The following is a 27800-nucleotide window of genomic DNA, read 5'->3' as shown; positions in this document are numbered from 1 at the left end:
TGTGTGTGAGATTGGGAATTATTCATTATGGTGTGTGTGTGTGTGATTGGGAATTATTCTTTATAGTGTGTGTGTGTGTGTGTGTGTGTGTGTGTGATTGGGAATTATTCTTTATAGTGTGTGTGTGTGTGTGTGTGTGTGTGTGAGATTGGGAATTATTCATTATGGTGTGTGTGTGTGATTGGGAATTATTCTTTATAGTGTGTGTGTGTGTGTGTGTGTGTGTGTGAGATTGGGAATTATTCATTATAGTGTGTGTGTGTGATTGGGAATTATTCTTTATAGTGTGTGTGTGTGTGTGTGTGTGTGATGGGAATTATTCATTATACTGTGTGTGTGTGTGTGTGTGATTGGGAATTATTCTTTATAGTGTGTGTGTGTGTGTGTGTGTGTGTGAGATTGGAAATTATTCTTTATAGTGTGTGTGTGTGTGAGATTCGGAATTATTCTTTATAGTGTGTGTGTGATTGGGAATTATTCTTTATAGTGTGTGTGTGTGTGTGTGTGTGTGTGTGATGGGAATTATTCATTATACTGTGTGTGTGTGTGTGTGTGTGTGTGTGTGTGTGTTGGGGAGCCTCTGATTGTGAGGCCAAGATGGTGAAAGAAAAGATGGTGGAAAACCTGAAGACCTGAGAAAGTGAGGCAAACTAAAGTGGGCACGTGGCATCTTATGGATCATTAAGCCTGTGGCCATGTGTTGAGCCTCAGCTTTCCCATCTGAGGAACAGTGATTCCTAGAAGGTCATAGACAGTGCAAAGGCCCAGCACAGCCAACAATGCATCCTTTATAGTACAGATGTTAGTGCAGATGACATCAAGGTTTTGACTTCTTTAATAACCTATAAAACGCTATGATCCATACACAGTTTGAAGGAGGGCTTAAGGTAGGTGTTAATAACCCTCAAAATGATACAGACAATGAGTTAGAAAAGATCATAGGAGTGTACCGTGGAGCTAAACAAAAAGTTTCACTGATTCTGGAATTGATGTTTTTGATCCTCTTATGAGCATCATCTTATGAAAGGGAAATGTTTTAGGTTCCAGATATTTATCCTGGTACCATAGGCTACTCTGATATTAATACACACGCCTGTGTCATCAATAAACACATCACTCTAAGTAACATCCATGTAACTCTGTCATGGGAGAGGTATCTTCAATGGAATTTTAAAAATTCATGAATGTAGCTCCTTACATGAACCTCTTGAGATAGATTATCTCCCAGTGTGGCAGATAAAACCTTTATTGTTCGGGATTTGGTAACGTGGGTCTGCACACTGTGTGGTAGCCGCATCGTTTTGATGCTAGACGTGTTGGTGAGATTGATGATAACGTATGGAATCTAGACAGTATTTATCCAAAGGAGTTAGAAGGCTACATTGCAAACTGGGACAATATTATCTTTTCCACAGTCAAGTCTTATGCTAGGAATACCCCGAAAGCAGATTAGGACATACGCACTTGTGCTTCAGGTGAAAAACACCTTCCCAAACACAATACACCCAAAATTAGAAGAACAATCATTGCTGAAGGTAGCAATGGACCAATACGACCAGAGATTAAGATCATCTTGAAGGGGACTACTTTGGTAATCCCTTCTCTCTACTTGAATAGCTAGAGGAATAACTGTATCTCATTCAAGTGAGATTCAAATTTTTTAGGAATTATGTCACACAGCCATTTAAATATGAAGGAGATTTTAACCACCTAAAGTCTGTGGGAAACATAGCAGGGCTTCTCATTTGTGCCTACAGCAGGGTTTCAGGACACATCAAGAGATTTATTGTGGTTGAACATCAAGAGGTTTATTCTGTCCTGTAACACTGTTGGAACATAACATTCCCATCCTGTATTTTAAAGCACAGCAATTCAGTTTTACTTGTTGTAGAATTAAAAGTTTCTCGGGGCTTCCCTGGTGGTGCAGTGGCTGAGAGTCTGCCTGCTGATGCAGAGGACGCGGGTTCGTGCCCCGGTCCGGGAAGATCCCACATGCTGCGGAGCGGCTGGGCCCTTGAGCCATGGCCGCTGAGCCTGCGCGTCTGGAGCCTGTGCTCTGCAGCGGGAGAGACCACAACAGTGAGAGGCCCGCGTACTGCAAAAATAAATAAATAAAAAAAAAAAAAAAAAAAAAGTTTCTCATTATGAATTTTGTTCTCGTGGGACACCGTAGGCTGAGGAGCCGGTCAACCCATGCTCACAGGGAAGAACTCTTAGGCAATTAGATTTGAGTTCCCTGCTTCCCCAGGGAGGCCTCGGAAGTGCCTGAAGAGAAAGTGGGAATTCTCACTACCTCAGGTGGGCAGGACTAGCGACAGGTGGAATTAAGTTAGGGAGGAACTTCTTGATACCAAGGTAATTAGCAGCTGGTGGCGGAAATGGATTGGGACATGATATCCAGCCTGCATCCTATCTCCTTGCCATGACCTCTGAGATGTCACGGGGGAGGTATCATGCAGTTTGTTGCTTTTCTTGTTGGAAACTTTGAGATAATTGCAGATCCACGTGGAGTTGTAAGAACTAAAACAGAGAGATTCCTATGCACGCTTTACCCATTTTCCCCCAATGGTAACAGAGCCTGTTGCCTCCTACTTTGTGGGAATGTATATCCCTAGGAAACAGGATGAGGGTACTCTAGTGAAAACATTAAAGTACACGTAGAATGGAACCAAACTGCCAATTTCCTTTTTATTCCAAGGAGGGCTGCTTGGAAGAAAATGGTGAATTTATAAAGGAATGTCTCCAGCAGACGCTGTGAATTAACTTCCATGGAAAGTGGTGGGCCTGAAAGGGGCCAGGCTATGCACAGGTTGACCTGATGAGCCCCAAGAAGGGAGGGGGGAAACGAAGTCCAGACTTGTTCCCTGGTTCAGTGAGGTGCCAGAAATGGAAAAAGAACCACCCAAAGGGGTCCGAAGATGTAGCAGAATCAGTTGATTTCATGGGAAGGGCTTCTGCTGTCAGGTATAGAAAAGAAAACAAGTTATAAAATAGATAACCAATAAGGACCTACTGTATAGCACAGGGAACTATACTCAGTATCTTGTAATGACCTATATTGAAAGAGAATGTAAAAAATATATGTATATATATATATATATATATATATATATATATATATGAATCACTTTGCTGTACACCTGAAACTAACACAACATTGTAAATCAACTATATTTCAATAAAAATTAAAAAAAGGAAACCCAGTAAAAAGCAACCTGCTACGAAACCGCAAGTAAGTGGCTGAGTCACCCCAGTGCCCTCCCCAGAGGCTCCTAGCACCAGGGACTGGTGTGGCTATTGAAGATATAGATCAGCAGAGTGGCAAGCACAGTAGCAGTGGGAAAGTGGCATTGGTACGGGATTAGCAGAAGGCAGTGACAGCAGTGGTGCTTGACGCAGGTATGTGGAAAGCCACCAGATACCACCCAGGTGTCTGGAGGCCAGGGCTGCGTGGGATGTAGAGAACACCCACAATGTGGGAGGAACTTCAGGTATTACCCCTCCCCCTTCACTAGGAGGTCAGGGACTTAGATGAGGCTAGAGTTCCAGCAACTGAGCTGCAGAGTAAGACATTTATCATTGTTTGGGACCCTGTTCCTCTAAGTTGTTGTGACAACGGGAAATGCCTTTGAAATTTTCTCTTCTGATGGAAGATACTGCCAACCTGCTAACACGTAAAAAGTACTTCTACTTTACTAGGGATAGAAAAATGGAGGAAATCTGTCAATCCAAGTTGGAAGGCCATGAGGCTAACAATGGGAGAGGCAACATAGGAATTCATGCGCATGGGCAGTAGAGAGCTTGGCTAAAGGCTAACGACTGGGATTCTCGCTTAATTCGCATGTACAGAAATGTCTCTTGTGCTTTCAACATGGAGAGAGTCAGTGAGAGAAATAAAGCTTGCGTGTAAATCCAGTGAACTGAAAACAACCAAATAGCATTTGGTAAGATATATAAAACGTTCGAAGGAAATATAGTACCACTGGGTATCCACTTACACAAAGGTATCAAATTATATACACAAGCTCCAGAAGGAACACTAGCCCCACTGTACAAGTACTACCAGGGTAACAAACCTCCAGGTTGCTAAACCCCTGGTGTTTTTAGCTTGTCGGAAGGACTCAGTTTCTGACAAACCTGACTCCAATATGTTCATTTAGCTGCTTTCAATGAACTTTACTGTCATTTAGTCACACTTGGAGGTTGTTTTTAAAAGAAAAGTTATCTTTCTCAGAAAAGTCCACAGGGCCTGACATACAGCAGGAGCTCAATAAATCCTTTTTGAATGAAAGAGTGAATGAATGAATGAATGTTCTCAGTAACATGGTTTTGGAACTTCTCCTGTGAACTGTGGCCCTTGATTTCTACATGTAAGATAAAAACTAAACATTATGGAGATGGCTTTATTTTTTCAGAATTTTCCAAGCAGAAAGATGAGCAAAAACAAATTATTTATTACATATGGTTTCTTTCGGCAGTTTCCCTTCATCTACCTTTTGCCCTGCATTGAGTTTACACATCTGTCTCTCTGAGCTATTCTATGTAAAAACCAGATGGAGAATCTGGGCCTGAGTTATTTACTGGTAGGATCTGCAGGACATTTCCCATATTGCTTACAAGGCTGGACGTTTCCCTGTCTTGATACCTGCGGGAGAATGCTACCCTCCAACCCGTGAAGCGGGTAAATGCCAGTGCCAAGGGGGGGGGGGTGTGGAAAGGTGACAGAAGAGAGAAGCACCAGCTCAGTGATGTTTGTCATTTTTATTTGCAATACTTTAGGTCCAAGTTTCAAACTGCAATATTTTTACACTCAAGACACAGTCATGCACAATCCATATTTCAATTTTCTATTGCTTCAACCACAATTTAAAATAACAATATTGGAAACAAAAGTCCTTAAAAAGGTCAGATGCTGAGGTCAGAAGGATGGAACCATACCATCAGCAGGTTTACAAAAGAAATAACTTACTTAAAAATCAAACAAACAGAAAGACCATAAATACCTTTAATCCAAAGTTACATAAGAAGTTCACTACACATGGGTTTACAGATAACACATTTTAACAAAAGTAAAGCACAGGCAAATGAGAAACAATTCTGATAAACAATGAAAATGTAGATCCTCCTTAACTTGTTTTGTCTGGATATTATGAGTATAATCCCAGTAGCCATCACTACCCTGTGATCTGTCTCTTCCTTGCTGATGTACTGAGATTTAAAACTCAACCCACTAATGGTTACAGAATTCTGTGAAAGGTCTTATCATCAGTAATGAATATAGTATATGCGGGTCCATAAAACACACCACACACAAGCACACACACCGAACTTGAATTTCACACTCAGGGCTGGTTGGCACTGCTGTGGTCAGGGCACTGGGACTGTCCACTACCAGTTTATCCTCTTTCCAGTAGCATACTCATTCAACTGGCCAATCCCTGTGGGAGTTGTCACCAGAAATGCTATCTTTGGTTCCCAACAAGTGGATTTGCCAACACTCCTTAATGCTAATAGCATGTAATCACTTTTGCCTTTTTCTCTCTGCAACCTGAAAATGCTTAGGCCCACTCGGTAGTCCCAGCCATTAAAATGCATGGGTTCTGATTTGTGCCATTTATGAAGTAAACTCTATAAAGCCCAACACCACTTCGTAGGAAAGAAGAGGCCCAAGTACAGTCCTATTCTAGCAAGTGTGACAGTGTATTTCTGTTCTAGTAGCAAATACTGGCCACAGCTTAATGAAAACCAGACTTTACATACAGAGTGTATGGAAGATGAAAACTGGGAATATGCAACAGAAAAGGAACATTAGAACAAAAACAAAACAACTGTGAAGGAATTGGAAGGCTGCCACAAGTTTTATCAACATTCCCTAGTATTATTCACTTCATTTGTTCGAGGGTTTTTTTTTTTCTTTTTTTTGGCATCATCTTACATAGTTCTATTGTTTAACTGCAACATAAGAGACCCAGGCTGAAGCATGTGGTATTTGCCATCACTTTAGCAGGATGAATTAGCAAGGCAATCTACAGTACCACAGAATGTTGTAGCTTTTGGAAAGCCTTGGAGATCTAGTCCAATACCCTTATTTTATAGATAAGGAAACAGCCATAACGTGGTTAAGTGACTTGCCCAAGGTCACATAGTAAAGTTAGGAATAGAGCCTTTATTAGAATCCAGGTATCCTTACTTCTAGGCTAGTACTTTTTCCACTACATCTGACTGATTCTCTCTAATTGCTGTTGATTTCCTCGTAGGTCCTAAATCAGGTGAACACGGTACCTGCCTTCTACTGGTATTATGGGATAGCATTCGCCTGATGGCAGCTTCCAAAGGAGACTCTGAGGGCACTAACTGGCTTCTGTAAGTTTATATTGCAAGTGTGGCAGTAAATGCTCCTCGCTATTATTGTCTGCTTGAACACAGAAATGTGCGCATGGAAGTGATTATCCCAGTTCCTGCATTTGCAGAGTCAGTTAGATATTGTTTAATATTAAACAGACATCCCCGATGAATGAGGAGTCGGGTTATATTCATTTGGTTCCTAAAGGAGTGTGGGATCAGAAAAGGAGTGGAAAAAAATTAAAGCTGACCAACAGAAAGATTCTATCAGAAACACATTTTTGATGAAAAAATTCTTTCTTAGGAAAAATAGTCCCATTATTTCCAAGGTCCCATTTATTTCCTTCCCAATCCACATGCAAATACATGTTCAGAATTGTGTGTTCACTCAAAATCCCGGGTCTGTTAGACTGTCAATTTACAAATGCTGAATTTCAGTTCTCTTTCTCAGAGACTGGGAGTAGCTTGCATCACTGGCCATGCCTTTGTTTAACCGAATATTAACTGCAAGTAGCTAAGAAAAGGACCATGAGGTTAAAAGGGGCAGGGCAGGGCAGGGCAGGGTTAAGACTCTCATAAGTAGAGTATATGTTGAGAATGGCCAAAGAAAAGCCTGTGGGTTCTCTAGGTATAAGGTCTGCGCTTGGTGAAACTAACACCTGAGGCCACTACCGCATTATAAAAGTCCTCACCTACAATTTCTTTGGTGAGTTAGAAGGAAATTCCTCTCTTTGGGTAGATAGTCTCCCCTCTTCTGTTTAAAAATGACAGTAGTTACTGCATACAACCTATAATCAGGCCGGACAGAAAGTACATAGAGGCTGCCATCTCAGGCCAAAGCTAAAAGGAGTATGACTGAATGCCAATAGGCAAGGGCAGTTCTAAATATTTGTCTTAATGTTTTCAGTCAGCTTTTAAGCGCAAGTCATAACTTCTACTGAAATCAATGGGACTTGCCTACTGTTCATTAGAAGAAAATCCTACCTGAATGATAGTGTATCCTGTTGGAAAAGGAAATGGTGGGAGCTGGGGATTTTATCCTTCTGTCCTTCCAAGATTCAACCTGAAAATCTGCTAAAGTGATCCAGGAAGGCGATACTTGAAACAGATGACTTGAAACAGATGTTATCAAGGGGGCTGATCAAAGGTCACCCCTCCAATCTAAAGTAACCAAAGCAGAAACCTCAAGGTCATACTAAAGTGGAGAGGGGCACCCAGTTTGAAAGCAGAAGGACGCGTTTGGAGTACTAATAGTGACAGCTCCCTAGCTTTAACTTGTAGAAAATAGTCCCCTAAGAAAGCACGTGCCATACCCAAGCGTGTGCCAACCTCAGCACCCAGGCAAGTATAAAGCCTATGGAATAATTGTAACTAGCAAATATCTGTGCCCTGCATGCTCTGGGCTCTGGCCAGAAGGCATCTGCTTCTGGCGTCTTTTCTATGTTTCTATAGTTCCCTTTCTGATGTTTATTATAAAGCAACATTAGAACAATATCAAAGAAAATTTTAAAAAGAAAAAAAAATTCCACATAATCCCGCCACCCTAACACAACTGATTTCAATTGTCTGTGTTCCCAGCCTTTGCCCATACGCACACTTATTTTTACATGGTTGTTCTCCCTGTTTGTGTTATTTAAAGGTGATTTTATCGATTCTCTCTGAGAACTGGCAGCCTCATTAGAAATAAACAACCCACTGAGCAAAGGAATATAATTATTTACACGATCTTTGAGCTGAGAAATATCCTTTATAGACAAACATCTCAAACTATCAAAACAGTTATACAGATGACATGAAGCAATTTCATATTTCTTTTTCTTTTAGCAATGGAATGTGCTTCACAGGGGAGGGAAAGATGTGGGGATCAGGTGGTTAAACTCAAACATTGGGGTGCAATTCACAAGCCTGAAAGAAATCTGAATGACACAATTAAAGAATAAATACTTGACTTAAATCTTCTTACATGACTTGGCCATCCAGTAGCCAAAATGGAACACAGACACACAAATATTTACAATGACACACAGACGAGATCAGCAAGAACGAAGTCATTACCCAACATGGTGACTGATTTGAGGGGATTATGACAACGTACCGGATCCTTGCTACAACATTAATGTTCTTTTCTTTCTTAAATAAATAATCTCTACTGTGCTTCTCACCCTTCCCTGACTTTCCCACTGCCCTATCCCTATCTCAGGACATTTTGGAATCGACATTCGACGATGTGCCCTTATTATCTCAGGGCACAGGAGCGACTTCAAAGATCTGGATAGACTCACCTGTGTCAAGATGAGCTAAAAACAAAAATGCAGGGAGAGGGAATAAACTATTAACCACCTGGAGTCCTTCAGCATCATTTTGGCAGGAGAAGCAGCTTCTTCCTAATACTTATTAGAAATATACATAACTCTCCAACGCGGGGAAGGGTCTTTAGAAGCTGTTCTCATTTTAAAATTTACATAGATCTAAGTTTGTAAGAGTAAAGCCTACTGGGATTATATTACCATAAAATCTTGGTATAACGGGCTGTGGTGAAGTAGTACCAGGCTCCTTGTTGTTGATATGCTGAATTGAAAGCATAAAAGAGCAGCCATTTCTCCGCCTACAGTAACCTGAAGGGTCACTGGTCCAGGTCTCCCCCCACCAAAAAAAGGCCTTCATGACATGTAAGGGATGCTAACAGATAACTAGGGCTTCCCAACCAGGTTTGGGGCTTTCTCCCCTGGCAGGGTATAGTTATCAATATACTGAATTCTATTTGCATCCCAGGTATTATTTCACTGAATTCCCTGGCACTATGAATGAAAAATTTTAAAAAATACTTAATTTTAAATGAAATCAAAATTAAGGCTTCTCTCTCTCTCTCTCTCTCTCTCTCTCTCTCTCTCTCATTAAAACAGTGTGGCATTAAAATTTTCAGGCCCAGCCACGTTTTTGTGAAGTATAACATAGTATGCTTCAAATTAATATTACCATTTGATCTTTTCATGTTTGTTGTTTTATCCCACTGTGGACATTTTCGGGGCTGGGGGGGGGGTCAAGCCCCTCCCAAATTTCATAGTCAAAGAAGACAATAGGAAATCCACCAGTGGTGTCATCTCCTAAACATAAACACGTGCACTATATGGGTAGCAGAAACTCTCTAAAGAAAGTGCTTTCGTTTTAAGGAATGGATAGATGATTATATCGATGGATGTGCCTTGGCAGAGAAGGAGAGAGGCCCATGGCATTGATCTCTTTCCCTCTCTTGCTGGATGTAGATAGGTTCTATTCAGATTCTTGACATACTACAAATCAAGAGGCCTTCTACTGCACAAACTGCTAGCTTTTCAAAGGCTTAGAGAAACAACTATGCAGAATTTATAAAATTGACAATACACTCGAAAGAGAAGCATATCCTTTTCTACGCAGACACCCTCCAGATATTTTTCTAAACGCTCAGAAGATTCAGGAAGTGGCAACTGTTGAATTTCTCATAAATCGATACACGGTGAAATACTAGTCATATTTTCCCCAAGCCACAAAAGGAATTCAGTTGGACTGATATTTCTTGGGGTATATGATTGCAAACCCAAATGCTTTTCACTGGAGAACTTCAAGATCTTTACAAACATGTTTTGAAAATTCAAAAGCCCAAAGGGCTAAGTATGAACACACCATATCCAGAAACAGAAATTGGTGACACATAGGGAAAATGGCAACAAGTACTTAGAGCCTAATGTTGACTGGGATGTAGTTTTCACTGACCTCCCATTTCTTACAGAGTTGAGTGCTTACAATATTTCTGTTCTCCAGATCTTTAAAAACAATTTTAACGCTATAAATTGTCAAGATAAATAATTTTTACCAGCAGCAAATGTTGGTTAATGGGTCTGTTTCCTCCTGTTGTGCCTATTTTACAGTTACCTACATTCCACAAGGACAAGACAGGATTAAATTAGGTATTGTTATCTTTGTTTACTGTCCAACAAGGATTTCAGTATTGCATGCTTATATTATCTCCCTTTGGGCTCTTGGAGAAAGTCCCGTCTTTGTTTAAGTATGGTTTCTCCTATCAGGATTTCCTAGGTTTCAGACCTGGACTCACCCAACTGGAGTGCCATAGTTTTGGTGTGTCTTTTTTCAGGTATCATGAAGATGAACGAGCTGGTTTATACAAATGATAAATCAACTACCTCTAAAGCATCATCATGAAAATGTGATAAGATTTCACCATTTGAACTTTTAGACATAGAGTTTTTAAAAGCCCTTCCTGAACACACATATTCCTCTCTGCTTTTGGAAAATGTCGTAAAAGAAACCTTTTCCAATACAAATGCAGAAAAACAGGTACACAAACCGAGCCACCACTACAGAAGAAGAATAAAAAATTTCAACTCTATTAGGGCATGGACTTCCACATGTTCACACAGTACTTGCTCTGGGTTATTTTTTTTTGTTTTTTTTTTGTTTTTGTTTTTTTTTTGTTTGTTTGTTTTTTACTTTTTTTTTTTTTTTAAAAAAAACGTTTTGACATCTTTTTTTTTTTCTGGACATCTAATGACAATGCAAGTGAAAAACATCACATTGGGTAAGGAGTTTTGAAGGAGGTTCGAATGCAAGAGGGACTACTCTCTAACTTAAAAACAAACACAACACTATGAAGAGGGAGTGTGCATCTTTGAGAAATCTTTTTTCTTCAAAGTGAATGCACAAAATGAGGGGATTCACTACTGGCTCTTTCGCTTCACGGTAGAAGTGACCACTTTATGGCCACTTCGACATTGCTGCCCTGTTTGGGCTGCGATTCAGGCTTACAAATAAATTACATAATCTGAGGGAGTAGGAAAAAGGCTTATAAGAAGTTCCTATTCATTTGAAAGTTAAAGAATCCCCACCCCATTCAACTGTCTTTTCTTCCATCTTTCCTGCAGTGGAGTTTTATTTTAGTCTTACTCATGAAGGAGATGGTGTGGGGTAAGGCTTGCAGTCCTAGCGGCTGCTGTTCTTAATCGCTTCCTTTGCAGCGATAATCAGAGGAGTCAGGCTGGAGAGAGGCTTGGCTAATTTTAAAAATGGATGCTGCAAAAGGAAAAAAAAAAAAAAGAGGAATTACTAGAATTCTTTCCTCCAACAAGTATATTACTTTACACTTTCAAGGAGTCTTTTTTTCCATTAAGATGTATTTTGTGGATCCAATTAAACATCATTTAAAAATAGTGCCAGCTTTTGTCCTTCGGATGTTTTTGGTCTTCAGTGTCATGAAATCTTCTAGAAGCTGACTGGCAGAGCTAGAAATTCAGAGTAGGGGTCTTGTAAAATCTCGCTGTGTTTGCAAGTCTAACTTTCTGATTTTCTTAAATCGATGAATTTATCTGGGGCAGCCCTCATCCTTAAAAAAGTGTATTCTGTTGACCACTCAAGACCTTGACCCTGACATCAATGGCCCGCTAACTGCTAAACCCAATAGTGTGTCTCCACCATTTCTTTTTTGGCCCCTCTGCAGTGCTTCAAACAAGTGAATATCCCTTTCTTCTTTGAGATGTTCTCTTTGGGGGCCTGTGACATTCTACTGTCTCGATTCTCTTCCACACACATGCTCACTGACTACTCCCTCCCTCTCTATCTTCCTCCCTGATTTCACTTCCTCTTCCCACCTCCCAGAACTTGACTCTCATCATCTTCTTTTTCTAATTTACTTCCTTGGAGAGCTCATTCCTTTTCATGGTTCCAACCTCTCATCAAGCTTTATGGAGATGACTCCCAAATGTCCACTGTGTCACCTGATGTCTTTCCTGAATTCTGGTCCTATTTCTCCAATTGCCTGCTGGATATTTCCTTTTGAATGTCTTCTGCCACCTTGAACTCAACATTTAAAAATGTACGTTCAAATCTACCAAACAGGGCACTCTTGTGTGATGTAAGCTACAGGGGCTTTGGAGTCAGAGCACCTAGGTTCAATCCTCTCCTTTGCTTATCACAATGGTTAAATGAGGTAAGTGACAGTTCCTCGTAAGCTACATTGAAGCCAATCAGTGTTAGCCACTGTAGTATTATCCTCTATCACTTCTGCTTTTGCTGAACTCTACCACTGGTTTGATATTCTGAGGTAGGTCACTTTTGTGTTCCTCTCCCTTATGTTCTACATGCAATCAGTTACCTTGTGCTTCCTTTTCAATGCCTTTTACAATTATCTCTTGCTTTCCCTAGGCCTAATCAACTTAATCCTAAATTATAACAATAACCCCCCTATCTTCCTGCCTCCATTTTTTTCTATTGCTAATTCTTCTTGCATACCACAAGATTCATCTTCCTGAACAAAGCTTTCATCAGGTGTGTCCCTCAGATATCTTCAGTGTTTCCCCACTGCCTACAGCCCCTACCCTTTAGCCTGGTGTTCAAGGCTCTCTACGTCCTGTCTCCTGCGGCTTTCCTTACTGGAACTCTTTACTTCAGCTACACCGTCTAGCTTCTGTTCCCTTGAACCCTGCCTACATGCCTTTGGTCATGCGATAATCCTTCCATCTGAAATTCCTTCCCCCTTTCCCCTCAAACTATCTAAAACTGATCTGTCTTTCAAGGCCCAGCCGAACTCTTTCCTTTTTGCAGACATTTTCTGAATGCCATAGCCCATAGAAGTACGTCTCTAATCAACCGTGACATTTACTGTTTAAACGGCCTCAGGTTGACTGAGTCGCTAAACAATCTTGCATTTTTTTCATGTTCCTAAGGAGACGGTGAACTTCTGAAGAGTAGGAATCATGCCTTTAACAGATTTGTATCACCCACTGCACTTAAGCCCTGCAAATAGAAGTTGCTCCATAAAAATCCACTTACTTCTGTCTTTTCTCAAGCCTTCCAGTGGTGTGAATGCCATGTATCTCTCTCCTTTCTAACCTCTAAAACGGGCTAGAGTCAGAGAATGGAGTTATATGGACTTAAGGTGATATACAGATTATAGCCTATATGTGTAAAACGAGAAGATGCAACAAACAATGTCTTCAGTTTTCTCAAAATATCATTTTGCATCAGAAATCTGACTGCTTCAGATAAAAGTATTGTTGGGGAAGGAATTAACTAGATAATTGATTCAATTACCTACATAACTGTATAGCTACCTTCAGAGAACCTGTATCTTCACTCATCCTTGGAAGAAGACATGATAGGAGTGTGTACCAGGATGTGTATGTCAGGTGGTGGGAGGGGTGAAAAGATTTGGAAAAGAAGCATTCAAAAGTTCCAGTTTTTCATCTATAATTTGAGGCTGTATTAATGGGAGGATTAATAAAGGGCTATTTCAGATCTGACATTTTCGGGCCCCATGACAGCCTGTGAAACGCTCACAGGTAGCAGAGAAGACAAGGGGTAGCTTCCCCAATTCCTCCAAATTGGTTTATCCCAGATATGATTTGGGTTGGGATGGGATGTTTTCGCGTGGGTGTGGCTGTCTCTGGAGGGAGTTCAGAAGCAACAGGAACTGTTTGTTGTTTGGCCTAAAACAGACTGACTCTATAGTTAATAACACTCTGCATGACCGAGAGTTATGCCTTCTGTTTAACTGGATTATGTGTTCGAAGTCAGGGAGGACAAGTAATCACTTTTCTTGGCAATTACAGATCTTTATCTTGTTCCCCAAGGAACAGTCAGTCCCCAGCAGTGAAGCTATATGTGTAATCCTGGGCGCGCATTGCTTTATCAATATAAATGCATTTTTTCCCTCTAAATTGGTTTGTGTGGAAGAAAATCAGACAATTCAGGGCTCAAATCCACGTTCTGCCACTCAATAGCTGTGTGAGTTCTAATTTCTACATCTGCAACGGGGATAATAACACCTATCCTAGAGAGTTGTAAGAATTAAGTGAGATAACGTTTGTAAAGAATTTGGTATAAAGTAGGTACTAATTACCATCATGTATACTAATCCCTGAGAGCCATGAAAAGGACAAATGGTTACAGAGGCACTCACCACTGGATGGTACTCACCCAGGCAAGCAGGTGCCTGCCATTTGGCATCACAAGCAAAGGGGCTTTGACCAGTAAAGCATTAGAGTAGCAGATGCCATGGAAATAATTGCATAGTTATGTAGACAATTACCTCCGGCCAAGAGCACCTGCGTACAACATCCAGGGGCACAAGTAAAGTTTAGAACGAAACAGCAACACCAGAGGTTCACATTGTTATTTCCCTTGCAAAATAAGACTCCAGGAAGAATAAAAGAGAGTTACAGATTGAACTCCCAAGTTCTCAGAAGAAAGGCAACATGCCAATCAATCACGTATCAGATGCATGCCTATACTTATGTGCCTGTGGTCTCAGATCAAATGGTTAGAGCCTAACTCGAACTAGACCTCTTTTGATAGCGCTCTCTTACTGTCACACATTGACATGGAAAAGCTCAATATAATGACTCTCTCTTTGTAACTGTCCTGTTTCATTGTCACCTGTAAAAGCTCCTTGGCAGATCCTCGCCTATCCACATCCATCTCAAGACAGCGATTTAAAAAGTCACGGAATACAGCAGACAGTCTCTCAGGATTCTGGAGCTCTGGGGTTCCATTAGTGGCTATCAGATATAATGCCTATGGAAAAAAAAAACATTAGAAAAATCTATTCAGCATATACATATTAGGATCACGAGTTGGCATACAAGACACAAATCCAGTTTCTTCTGGTTTATATCCTGGGTCTTAAAAATTCCATTTTAGAGAATGACACTGACATATACTGCAAAGTTTCTGTAACATTTAGAAATGGTTACTCTTGGCAGTAACGGAGGTGACAGTGAGGTGCCCCACCCCCAAAAGCTTGGAAATAAGGTTATAAGGCTGTCCTATGAGAGTTAAGCCAGAAAAAAATCCATATATAATGAATGTGTGATTAACCACCTAGGAAATGAAACCAAGGAATCTGTGACTAAATAGTTGAGGAAACACACACATCCAATCATGTTGACCTAAGTATAACCTCTGGAAGGCACAGCTGCCAAGGTGATTGTAATTTACTGACTGTTTATCTTGATTGGAGAATATTTGTGAGCGGACCAGGGATGAACAGACTACGTTTTGCAATCAGAGAAGTACAGAGAATCAGAAGATGGCAGTGCCTGGATGAGAAGTAACCCTTGGGGCCCAAGGACTCAAGTACTTTTATCCTGTGGCAGATGTATCCCTATAGATTTTAATTAGGTTCCCCGTGAAAGTCTACCTATAATAAGAGAAAATATAAGAAAAGTTGACATTAATAATCCTGTATCCTACTGTAAAATAATTAGTTGCTAATATATCTCTGAGGTCTTTGCTGTGGAAGGCTACCACTGAGAGATATCAGCTCATGGTGTGCTGACAGAATCAAGGGCCCTGGCCTTCCAGGCCGAGGGTTGGACCCAGAACCATGGTTAATTCACAAAAGTAAACCCGTATTTCAAAGGCTCCGCAGCCATAAAACGCTGGCCATTCCTCATGCCTCCTCTAAGCAAACTATTCTAGAGCACTGAGTATGTATCAGGTACCATATTAAACACTGGAGATCCAAAGATGAATAACAGAATGGCCTACTTTCAAAGATGACACAATTTAGTGAAACAGAGAGACTTATAGATAGCTACCATACAGTAAGACAAGAGCTAATAGAGAAACACAGAAAGTGCCAAGTCAATGTAAGGATGAAACAATTTACACCAGAGGTCAGAGGAAGCTTCACAGGGGAGCTTGGCATTTGAACAGGGTCTTGATGGCTAAATAGGAGTTTTCCTGCAGGTATTACCACCAGGGTTATGCCTGCCTATGCGACCAGACTCCTAACTATCATGAAGACACGCTCCCTCTTGAACTTGCTTGAACTTCGCAGCAAATTATCAGCCCCCTTTTCCACCGTGGCTCCTAATATTATTATCAAAAATATTTCTTTCAGGGCTTCCCTGGTGGCGCAGTGGTTGAGAGTCTGCCTGCCGATGCAGGGGACACGGGTTCGTGCCCCGGTCCGGGAAGATCCCACGTGCTGCGGAGCGGCTGGGCCCGTGAGCCATGGCTGCTGAGCCTGCGCGTCCGGAGCCTGTGCTCCGCAATGGGAGAGGCCACGACAGTGAGAGGCCCGCGTACCGCAAAAAAAAAAAAAAAAAAAAAAAGTTAAAATAAATAAATAAATATTTCTATCAAACTCCTTTCCCAGGCCAGTTTTCATCAGCTGGTGAGGACATCTCTCCTCCTTTCCAGAAACCTCCAGAGATGTACTTTAGAAAGTGTTAGAAAGGACCATTTAATCCAGTGGCTGTCAACTTATAGCAGGCACCAGGATCACCTAGAGGGCTTGTTAAAACACAGATTTCCTGGGTCACCCCCCCAGGGTTTCTGAATCAGTAAATCTGCAGAGGGGCCTGAGAATTTGCATTCTAACAAGTTCCCAGGTGATACTGAAGCTGCTGGTTTCAGGACCACACTTTGAGAACTGGTTTACTCCACCCAATTAAGCAATGGGCTTAATGATTGATGCTTGAGGCACCTGTCCTCACAAACCATCTTTGTTCCTGCATTAAAAGAAAATTGGTTACTGCAAATTACATTTGCTAACTCCTCCTAAAACTCTCTTATTTCAGCTGGCCACAATTCTGCCAAACTCTGCGTCCTTTGCTGGCTTTTTTCTGCCCTATAGCCAAACCCGGTCCTAAACAAACACATCTCTTTTTTCCCTTTCCACTCTCCCTAAGTCTGTGCTCATGCCATACTGTTTCATTTTCTCTCTTTTTCTTTTCACCATTCTTAGCTCAATACATTCTACTCCATATAATCTCGCCCCTCACAAGTACATATACATCTCTACCCAAGTCCTTCTCACCTCTCTTCAATCCACGTACTAAGAAAAAGGTTGACAGGAAACACCCCAACATGTTAACAGTGGTTCTCTCTGGGTGGTAGGATTATTAGTGACTTAATTTTTTAAAACATATTTTTCAATTTTCCAAATTTTCTACAATCAACGCGACTGCTTTTATTATTCTCAAAAACCCTCCAAAATTCTTTAAAAAATAAAATCTAAAAAGCTGTACCATCCAATTTACACAACAATCTTCATCTATTTCTCTTTGTCCTCCTAGGATTAAACCTGCTTTTCATCAAGTACTACCCCTTAAGGGAAACAAAAACCCAGACGATTTCTTTTCCAACTATTGTTTTCGTTTTAATTGCAACAGTATTATTTCCAACTAATTTCTATTGCAAAGATCCACACTTTTAGTTATATTATGGCTAAACTGGCCTTTGTGGACTGGCCTGGGAATGTACTCACTATGCATAATGCCGTTTCTATGGGAAAATGCACTCTGAGTTCCAAATAGCTAACTTAAAAATGAACTTGTGTGTAAGCTGGGTCCTATCTTTGAAAAAAAGAAAATTGCTACTGACTGCCCTGCTAATGAGAGACAAAAACAGTTGTAGGCAACACAACAATCACAGCAAAAAGCATTTTCCTAGCAAAGTCAAGTCTTAGCTGAAGAAAGATCAAGGAAAATCAGTATAGGCACGAGTTTATCACATTGTGGTTTTATCTGAGTTAGTGAAAACTCAAAGAAAATGGGCTGGCTGAGAAATTAGACTAGACTTATTTCACTTAGCATAATACCCAGCAAATCAGAAAAAGAAAGATACCATACGATATCACTTACATGTGGAATCTCAAAAATAAAACAAATGAATGTATATAACAAAACAGAAACAGACTCACAGACACAGAGAACATACTAGTGGCTACCAGTAGGGAGAGGGAAGGGGAAGGAGCAAGATAGGGGTAGGGAGTTAAGAGGTACAGACTACTATGTATAAAGTAAATAAGCAACAAGGCTATATTGTACAGCACGGGGACTATAGCCAACCCTTTATAATAACTATAAATGGAGTATAAACGTTAAAAACTGTGAATCACTATGTTGTACAACTGAAACTTACATAATATCGTACATCAACTATACCTCAATAAAAAAAGAAATTAGACTAGAGATTTCCTTTACAGTTGGTTGCTCCTTGAGTAAGAAACCCAGATTCATACCTGACTTCTCCTCCTTCCTCAGCTGGAAACCTTCCCCTCCCCCAGCCTTCACTCTAGTCAGTCTAGTAGCTTCTGTTCATGCAACCTTTAGAAATGTCATTCATACCCATGCACTTTCCTCTACTCCCACTGTCTCTGCTAAAGGTTGGGCTTCCCTCAGACTGTTACGATAGCCTCCCAATGGGTTTTTTCTTACTCAAGCCTTTTTATTCCTCAGTCCATCTTCCTTAACAACCTATCTCATCTTTAATCTCATCACGGCATCCATTTTTCTGCTCTAACACAATTTCTGGTGGCTCCCTATGGTCCACAGATGTGGTTTTCAAACTGGACTCTCCAAAATTCCCCTCAAGAGCAGCTAAGTGGGAAAAGAGGTGGGAGAGGGAGATGGATGTAGGGATTCTAGGACCCTGCACCCACCCATATGTGTTTCAATCGGAGAAATACTTCTTTTTTCTTTATTTATGCACGCTTCCAGCAAGGTTTAATTTGAACCAAGGGATCACTATAGTTGTTTGAAAACACAGGACGTAGTAAAGATTCCTTTGCATGGCATACGTAGTAAAGATTCCTTTGCATGGCATACGTAGTAAAGATTCCTTTGCATGGCATACGTAGTAAAGATTCCTTTGCATGGCATAGAAGGTTCTCCATGATTTGGTCCCGCCTCCCTTTCTAGTCCTCATCTGTTCTCTTCTCACCCTAGAGCCCTGCTTCCCCCAACTCCCCATACGTACACACACTGGCCAAAGCTCACATACTATTCATGCCAATTAGTTCATCATTCCCATAGTAAGAAATGCTCTTTTATATCTGCCTGAAATGCTGCTCCCTTAACTGCCTAGTAAACTTCTACTTGCCTTAAAATTTCTACTTCAAATGGCACCTCCTTTTTAAAGTCTTCTCCATTGCTCCCAGATGGAGACTGGGTTTTACTACTGAAGGTCCTATGTCCCTCAGTGCCAAGCAAACTGGGATGGTGGTCACCGTGCAGAGAGAGTTAGTCCTTCCCTCCTTTAAGCTACTTTAAGCTACTACAGCCCTTTGTTTATATGTCTGTTTTCACATTGTAGGGTGAATACTTGTTACTTGTTCACTGGTCTGTCTTCCTAGACTGTAAAGGTAGGAATTGTATCACAATCATCTCTGGATTTTATGGCAACTGGCTCAAAATAGGTGCTCAATAAATGTTTTTGTTGCTAAATGAAATGACAGCCAAAATGTATAAATAAATCGAATTGAGCTGGGAATATGACAGACTCTACAAAGTATTAAAGCTGAGAACCTAAAGTGAACTAGTAAACATATAAGAAGATATACAGAGAATGACAAAAACACCCTTTCTGAGTTGAACAGGCTTGGAATGTGGGAACTTCTGACTACCCAACTCCTCAGTGTGGGAGAAGGAAGAAAGCTCCATGAGCAATGTAGGTAAGGAGATGACATCAAAGAGAGGGAAAGCTGGAGAAAGAGGTCCACAACATGGTAAACTGCTGTGGGCAAACCCAGAGAGGAAGCGGAGACAATACGTTCTCTCTGGAACTTGAAACATAGCAACTTAGTCTTCTCTGACTGATCGTGAACAGAGAAGGAGCTCTTGATTTTTCTTCAGCTACATCATTAAACAAGGTCTGTTTATTTCTTAAGGTGAGGCAACACAGGCCCTGTGACCTTATTTATAATGTTAGACAGACAACCTTTGGCCAGAAAATGGTGTCTTTCTTCTTTGTGATACACACATTACCTAGAAGTTTCTGGTGTTCCGGAATTTTTAATAACTCTATATCACTTGGCAATAACACACAAACTTCGCAGTTTTCTGCGGCCCCTGATGTGCAACTAAATTCACCTTAGTACTCAGAGAAAATGACTTTACCCAGTTGGAGGAATAATTCAATTTACCTTATTGTCAATTTCCTCGGTTAAAAAAGATCAAAGTGGTCATCTTCGAAGTTACCACATTTCTCCAAAGAAGTCCCAAAACAATCCATATGTACCCAATAAATTTTCATTAAGGTGGTTTTGCAACTGGACTAACCATTTAATTAAAAAACTTCAGTTTGTGACTTCAGTTCATTTTAACAGTTTATAAAGTTTAGGTTAAGACATTAGAAGACAAACCAGGAGACGTAAACGGAAATGTGTTAGTAACCCTGAGAGGTCCCAGCACTGTTATAAAGACTCCCTTTACAAAGAGGAGAGGGTGTGGCGTGAACATTTCTTTCTAAGTTGAATATTTGGGACTCAAAACACATTTTCCCATGGAAATCGTGTTATACATGGTGAACAGGCTCTCAGCCTGGCCCTCAAAAATCTATTTAACAAACAATGTTGGGGCTTCCCTGGTGGCGCAGTGGTTAAGCATCCGCCTGCCAATGCAGGGTACACGGGTTTGAGCCCTGGTCTGGGAAGATCCCACATGCCGCGGATAAGGCCGTGCACCACGGCTACTGAGTCTGCGCTCTAGAGCCCGGAAGCCACAACTACTGAAGCCCACGCGCCTAGAGCCCGTGCTCCGCAACAAGAGAAGCCACGGCAGTGAGAAGGCCGCGCACCACAACGAAGAGTAGCCCCCGCTCGCCGCAACTAGAGAAAGCCTGCGCGCAGCCAAAAATAAAAATAAATAAATTAAAAAACAAACAATGTAACTATGAGACAAAGGGCTATCCGTCTATATCTTAATCTGTATAAATACGGTTTTCATGGGAAATATTATTAGCTAGCATTTATTGAATGATTACTATTAGCTCACTTGATTCGTACAACGACCCCCTGAGTTATACTTGATTATGATCCCCAATTGACAAATGAAGAAACTGAGGGAGGTAGGGTTAATATAATAATTTGCCCAACATCACACAACTAGCAATGAGGGAGTCAATATCTGAATCCAAGTACTGTGAGCCCAGAGTCCACACTCCTGACCACTGCACGGCATCACCTCACAGTGTTCCCAGCCTCTGAGGTAGTAATTCTCGTAAGCAGAGGCAGACAAGGTCTCTTCAAGAGATGAGGCACACTGAGCATACACAACTCTACCTCTACCTCTACCAGAGGAAACGGACCCCCTGGATGTCAACTGTTTTCCCACTTACTTCGAAATGGGGAACAAAAGGCAGGTGCCCAGTTAGGCTTCATATTGTATTCACCGGTGTCTGTATATATGTTGGGAGTTCATAAGCAGTGTGTCCTCTGGTTGTTGCCTGTAACCTACTGCTGTCCTGGTTCCTTTCTTATTTTGGAATTTTCAACTACCTTTGAGTGTTTTACGGGAGAGATTTGGCAATGAGTGACTTGACACCTTAGGACTTAGTTTACTCATGACCTGGGATTTCAGAGGTTAAAGGCCAGAGTGTATTACTGCCTCTGATGTGTTTATGGATTTCATGAAAAGCCCTGACATTTCTTTCTAAGAAGAGAGTAAATGGGGCCAAATCTACAAAAAAGGAAATTGCTATATTATAGCTACGATTGTAGTCCCTATTTTGACTTACTCAACCCAACGGTTCAGTGTGATAACTGAATAAGCACTGTGGTCTAACTTAGTTCCCTACTTGTCTTGCATAGTAGCTCTCATCTGTCACCAAATTCTTCACAGGGGTAGGGGGCTCCGCTGCTGTTGCTGAGCCTATTACAGACCTATTCCCTTATAGCTTGATGGTAAAGGTAATTAGGTACCTCTGACTGATTAGGTCTTGGCTTAGCTTTAGACTGCTCCTTTCAAGCATAAGAAACTGGCCACTGTGCTTCCCTGGTGGTGCAGTGGTTAAGAATCTGCCTGCCAATGCAGGGGACATGGGTTCAAGCCCTGGCCCGGGAAGATCCCACATGCCGCGGAGCAACTAAGCCTGTGTGCCACAATTACTGAGCTGGTGCTCTAGAGCCTGCGAGCCACAACTACTGAGCCCACGTGCCACAACTACTGAGCCTGTGCTCTAGAGCCCGCGAGACACAACTACTGAAGCCCGCGAGCTACAACTACTGAGCCCACGTGCTACAACTACTGAAGCTCATGCGCCTAGAGCCCGTGTTCTGCAACAAGAGGAGCCACACAATGAGAAGCCCGCGCACCGCAAAGAAGAGCAGCCCCTGCTGGCCGCAACTAGAGAAAGCCCGCGCACAGCAAAGCAGACCCAACACGACCAAAAAATAAATAAATTTATTTTTAAAAAAACAAAAAAAAAACTGGCCACTGCCAGAAAATAAAGACCAGATGAGTCTGATAATGTACATGCTCATTCTAGTCTCTCAGGATTAATAGCGCTTATCAGGAAACGTGGAGCAGGCTACGTGTGCTCAGGAAGCCACCCTGGGCAGCCCAAGCGACACCCACGGTTGAGAACCACAGTGGGTTTGGAAGTGGGGGAGGGGTGGGCAGAGAGATGGAAAAGCAGGAAAGCAAAATGGAGCAGGAGGTAGAGGGAAAGAAAAGCTGTAAGAAGCAGAGGGAGCAGGAAAATACAGGACAAGGACTGGGGCCAAAGTATCATGGGGAGAGAAGGTGGTCAGTGGAGTGAAGAGGAAGAGAAATGAAGATAAAGGCTCAACGAATCAGGAAGGTCAAGGGGACCCGATCCTAGGATCCATTCTGCTACTGCCCCATTTCTCCGGTCCTTCTCACATAAAACTTCTCAAAACATCATCTATATTTGGTATGTTGACCTCCTCACCTCCCATTTTCTCTTCAACCCACACCTAGTTTCTAGTTCCAAGATACCGTTTACCGTAATACGTTTGTTCCTATCCCACTTCAGAATATTGGAGCAGGAAGGGGCTAAGTCCCTGATTCTCTGGACCTTTTCCAAATTACCATATTAGGATCAGAATCCAGCTGGACTGTGATATGATCTGTGAAACATACATTACTGCTCACATAAATTGGTTTCAACTTCTGTTTTATATGCAGTTCATCAGCTGAACAGCTCTGTATACCATAACACGCTATTCTTCCCAATATACCACAGAGTGTGGATCATGGGTCCCTGCAACAGCTTTATCACTCTTTTGCTCTTCCCTGGCTTCTCCCCAAGATTCCTGTCAGAGTGGGCTTGCCTAGTCCCACATGCAGCATGCTTTGTATCATGATCAAGTGTCTTTCTTGGTAGGGAAAGGGGGACTTTTCCACTCTATGGAATACAGACTTAGTCACGAGATGATGACAGAGATGTATCCAAGCAGCTTTCTGAAGGTCCCAACTCTGGAAGCACTCCTACAGACAACGCGTACTCAAACCCTGGCCCTTCTGGCACTCAGGGAAGGCTGTAGCCTATCTACAGCCTAAGAATACAGAATCAGAGTAAGAGACGCAGGAGTTTCCCCTTTTATTTAACTAAATTTCATGTGGAAGCTCGATACAGAACACAAGTTAAAGAGGAACTATTTTGGTGGACTCAAGAGCCACGTGACCTCCCCCCTGGGCCCCAAGGATCTCCATGGAATTCTAGGAGCCCGTGGAATTCGTAGAGTCCATTGGTAACCAATAATCTTGTCGAATTCCACTTGTTTGAAATGATAAGGAAATGGAGGCCCAGCAAGAAGTAATCTATACAAGGTCAGGGGGCTCCTGACGGGCAGACCTGGGAATAGAATTCACTCTTTGACTCACATGATGCATACCGTTGGCTGAGACACTAGATAGTTCCTTGTCTGGTCCCGTCACATTCACTGGCCACACAGAGATGAAAAGTGCTGATGGATTTTGCCATCTAAGTAGTGGGGCAATGCTTTAAGAAAGAAGGAAGGGGACTTCCCTGGTGGCGCAGTGGTTAAGAATCCGCCTGCCAATGCAGAGGACACGGGTTCAAGTCCTGGTCCAGGAAGATCCCACATGCCATGGAGCAACTAAGCCCGTGTGCCGCAACTACTGAGCCTGTGCTCTAGAGCCCGCGAGCCACAACTACTGAGCCCATGTGCCGCAACTACTGAGCCCGTGTGCTGCAACTACTGAAGCCCACACGCCTAGAGCCCGTGCTCTGCAACAAGAGAAGCCACCGCAGTGAGAAGCCCACACACCGCGATGAAGAGTAGCCTGTGGAACATGTCATTTTAAATATATTGTAAAGACTCAGTTTTAATAAAAAGTTTAATATGAAAAAAAAAGAGTAGCCCCCGCTTGCTGCAACTAGAGAAAGCTTGCACTCAGCAACGAAGACCCGACGCAGCCAAAAAATAAATAATGAAAGAAATCTATAAAAAAAGAAAAAAACAAAAAAGAAGGAAGGAGGAAGGAGGAGAGGAAAGAAAAGAAAAGAAAAAGAAAGGAAGGAAGGAAGAAAGCGGGAGGAAGAGAGGTTGAGAGGGACGAAGGAAGGAAGGGAGGAAGGGAGGCAGGGAAGGAGGGAGAGAGGAAGAAAGCTACAGCAAAAAGGTCAGCCTGTTTTTGGTGATACTGTTAGAACGTTGGCTCTTGCAGCCACAGAGCTAAGACTGCCTTAATCAAGTTAACTTTCTCTGCTGAGAGGCTTATACAAGACACCTCGGAGTATCCTTTTATCAGAATGCAAAGGGTCTTCTAAAGTGATGTCGCAACCAGGTTGGAAAAGGTATATTTCAAAATGATGACAAAGGTCAGAAACTATCTTAATTATCGAGCTAACCCTACTTTTCTTGGTGAAGTCATTTTTCACTGGCAAAAACACAGATTTAAAAAGCCATAGGATAAACATGTGAGTGGGCATTTGAGTGGGCATTTCAGGGGCCAAATGTCCATCATCACACTCTGTGATCTGTCCATTTAGAATGAGCTTTGATTTCAACGGACTTAACTACTTAGTTATAGGTCTGGTACCTATTAGGGCAATGGGCATATGCATCCTTGGCTAATATATTCCCAGGCCTTGCTTTAAGGACACTGAGGAATGATAAGATAATAAACAGTAGGATAAGGGAATATCAGTCATGGCCAACAGCAGGTCCCCGGTCACCACATTTGTCATCTTTCTTTGCCTCCTCTTTGCCTGGTCAGAGCCTCAGATTTTCGTTTGCTGTGGAATCAATTTCTCCTTTGGCTGTCTTCTGGGTCATTACTCACCAGTTTGAACTGTCTGCTTCTGAAGTACAATCTAAATGAGACTTGCAGCTTTCCTATGGCTAGGTCCCATTTTCCTATGCTAAATTCCTGACAACCAATGATTCTTAAGAGCTGTCTATCTTTTGACAGGCAATATTTTTTCTGATTAAAAAGAAACCCTGTTACTGTTCTATAATTATTTTAGTTGCAGTTATCCCAACTCACCCCTCCTTTTAGGCATAGGTTTGCCCTCAAAGTAGAAGTGTCAACAAACCATCAATAAACCTTGCTGTTCCATAGTGGCTTACGGAAAAAGAAGGGAATGCTCCCAGCTCTTCCTGAAATACATTCAAAACAATATTGACTGAGTGCTAGCAAAGTATGCTTGCTTCTCTGGCGCTCAGGAAGTTTATGTCTGACTTTAATTCCAAATGAGCACCCGCCATCAAACCCAGACATTCCAATCCACAACACAGGTTCCAGCACTTTGGCCCTTAGCTGCTGCTTTTTAGTTGCTAGAGGTTCTCTTCTTCTGCTTAACTCTCTTCTCTAGACATACAAGCTAACCAGAATTTCCCCGGTTCTATAATAAAAAAGAAGAAGAAACTAACGTGTGTAGTGCTTCAAGTGTGGGGATAGGGGGAGTAGGGAGCCTCTTAATGTAGACAACAGGTCTGCCCTCCCTTCTCTCTGGCCATAGAGTTTATGCACTCCTAATCATGAGCAGCCAGACCGAAGGCTTTATTATCACCAATATGTGTTATGTACCCAACAGCTAGCACATTGTAATGATGGACTCCATTTGCAGGAGAAGCAAAATTGAAAAAGAAAATGGGCATGTTATAGAGGTATATACTGAACTAACGTCGTTTCTTTTTTGACAGCGTTGCTGGAATGGTAAATCAAAGAATGCCAGGGTGTGTCAGGATTTCAACAAAGTGACCCATGATACTTTTCTTAGATGGAAAGGAGAAAGGTGGGCAGAATGACAGCATGCTCTTTTCTGGTTGAGCAACCATGCTCAAAGAGCGCTGATGAAGAACTGTTTTTCAATATAGACAGGGTTCTACAAAGGGCTTGCCACAGAGCTTTGTATTTGCTCTAGGCCTTGGTGTGGGAACTTGACGTCATTTGTTCTTGAAGCTCCACAGATGAGTCCAATGTGCAACCAAGGAGGAGAACCACTAGTACAGGATAGGCGGTTCACATACTACCCTACGTACTATTTTACGCCTTCAGATAATCTCTTCCTGATACCGATAACTGTCTTCCAAAGATCCGGTGTTTGATACGGTTTCACAGATGCTTAAAGCAAGGGTAGAAAGAGAACACTTAAAGTTCATCTCAACTAGGATAAAGGTCTGGAAAATTACACAGAAAAAGGGCTGAGGAATAAAAACAAGAACAACAAACCAAAGATTTGTTTTATGGAAATGATTGTGCCTCCTTATTTAGAATCAGGTCATTATAATCACAGGTTTATAAAAAGATAACTTCAAACTAACACAAAAGTTGGGGAGATGAGCAGTGTACCAACGTTTGATTTGCATATCCACAGGGAAGGTTCGATTTTAACTCCAGTCACTCTGGCAAACAAAAAGAACAAGGCACTTTATTATTGGAGGCTTCGCTAAAAATGTCCGTGGGTCACAGAACAAGGCATCCAAGGCCAATTACGTTGAGTGCAAAGACTTCAGGCAGTGAGGAACTTGTCTCGTCTCTGTCTCTGGAAGGGTATCAACCTCATAACATCGGCACAGTTAATAACTCTCTGACCTTAAAAAGGCATTTCATGAGCAAATTAGGTCAATTAGTACAGAACAATTTACATTAAAAAAAATCCCAACCGCTTTATAACTGGGGGGAGGGGGGGAGTCGCTAATTCCTTGCATCAGTGGTATGTTAACAGGCGATATTTCAAGAGGGTTTGCTCAGTCCCAATGGACGCAACAAAGACACAAAAAAAGCCACAGTGAAATGCAAACAGCCTTCGAATGTACAGCCCCAGATTTCACCTTTAACCTCTGCTGCTCAGTGTTACCTGTTCATGGTCATTTATACTAAACTGTGGAGGACTCTCCACTGCTCGAAGGGATGTGAGCATAGTCAGTGTGGAAGGGAAGTTCTTGGGGGAAGTGGGGAATCCGATCTCCCTTCATGAATGGGTAAAAAGTATTCGAAGGATCCTTTCTCACTTTTCTATTGATATATAAATCCCCTCCCCCACTCTCCTTACAATGAGCTACACACTGTGCTAGGTGTTTACATGCATTATTTCATTTAGTTTTCATACTAACTCTGCAGGAGAGATATTGTCCCCATTTTACACACAGGAAACAGGCTTCTAAAGGTTTTGAATGACTTGCTGAAGGTCACAGAGATGGCAGGTTGTGGAGCCGAGACCCACCCAGTTTTGCCTGACTCTGTGGG

The 27800-nt window shown here is 41.8% G+C and overlaps 1 protein-coding gene across 4 annotated transcripts in view; it reads right to left on the bottom strand.

Moving 5' to 3' along the window:
• Window positions 1–10800: 10800 nt before the first annotated feature.
• PAK3 (p21 (RAC1) activated kinase 3) overlaps window positions 10801–27800 on the bottom strand; it is an 88048-nt gene continuing 71048 nt past the window's right edge. For 3 of the 4 annotated variants that reach the window (XM_065901082.1, XM_065901083.1, XM_065901084.1), the window contains 2 exons: window positions 14767–14904; window positions 11317–11406 (listed from right to left, as the gene is read on the bottom strand). In XM_065901082.1, coding sequence (XP_065757154.1) covers window positions 11317–11406; window positions 14767–14904 — 228 coding nt within the window. Of the gene's footprint in view, window positions 11407–14766; window positions 14905–27800 lie in introns of all 4 variants that reach the window. The other variant, XM_065901081.1, reaches the window with a different exon arrangement.

Source organism: Phocoena phocoena, chromosome X, assembly GCF_963924675.1.
Source record: "Phocoena phocoena chromosome X, mPhoPho1.1, whole genome shotgun sequence".
Lineage (NCBI taxonomy): Eukaryota > Metazoa > Chordata > Mammalia > Artiodactyla > Phocoenidae > Phocoena > Phocoena phocoena.
Note: the sequence above shows the minus strand (reverse complement) of the source record. Positions and strands in the feature narration are given on the sequence as shown.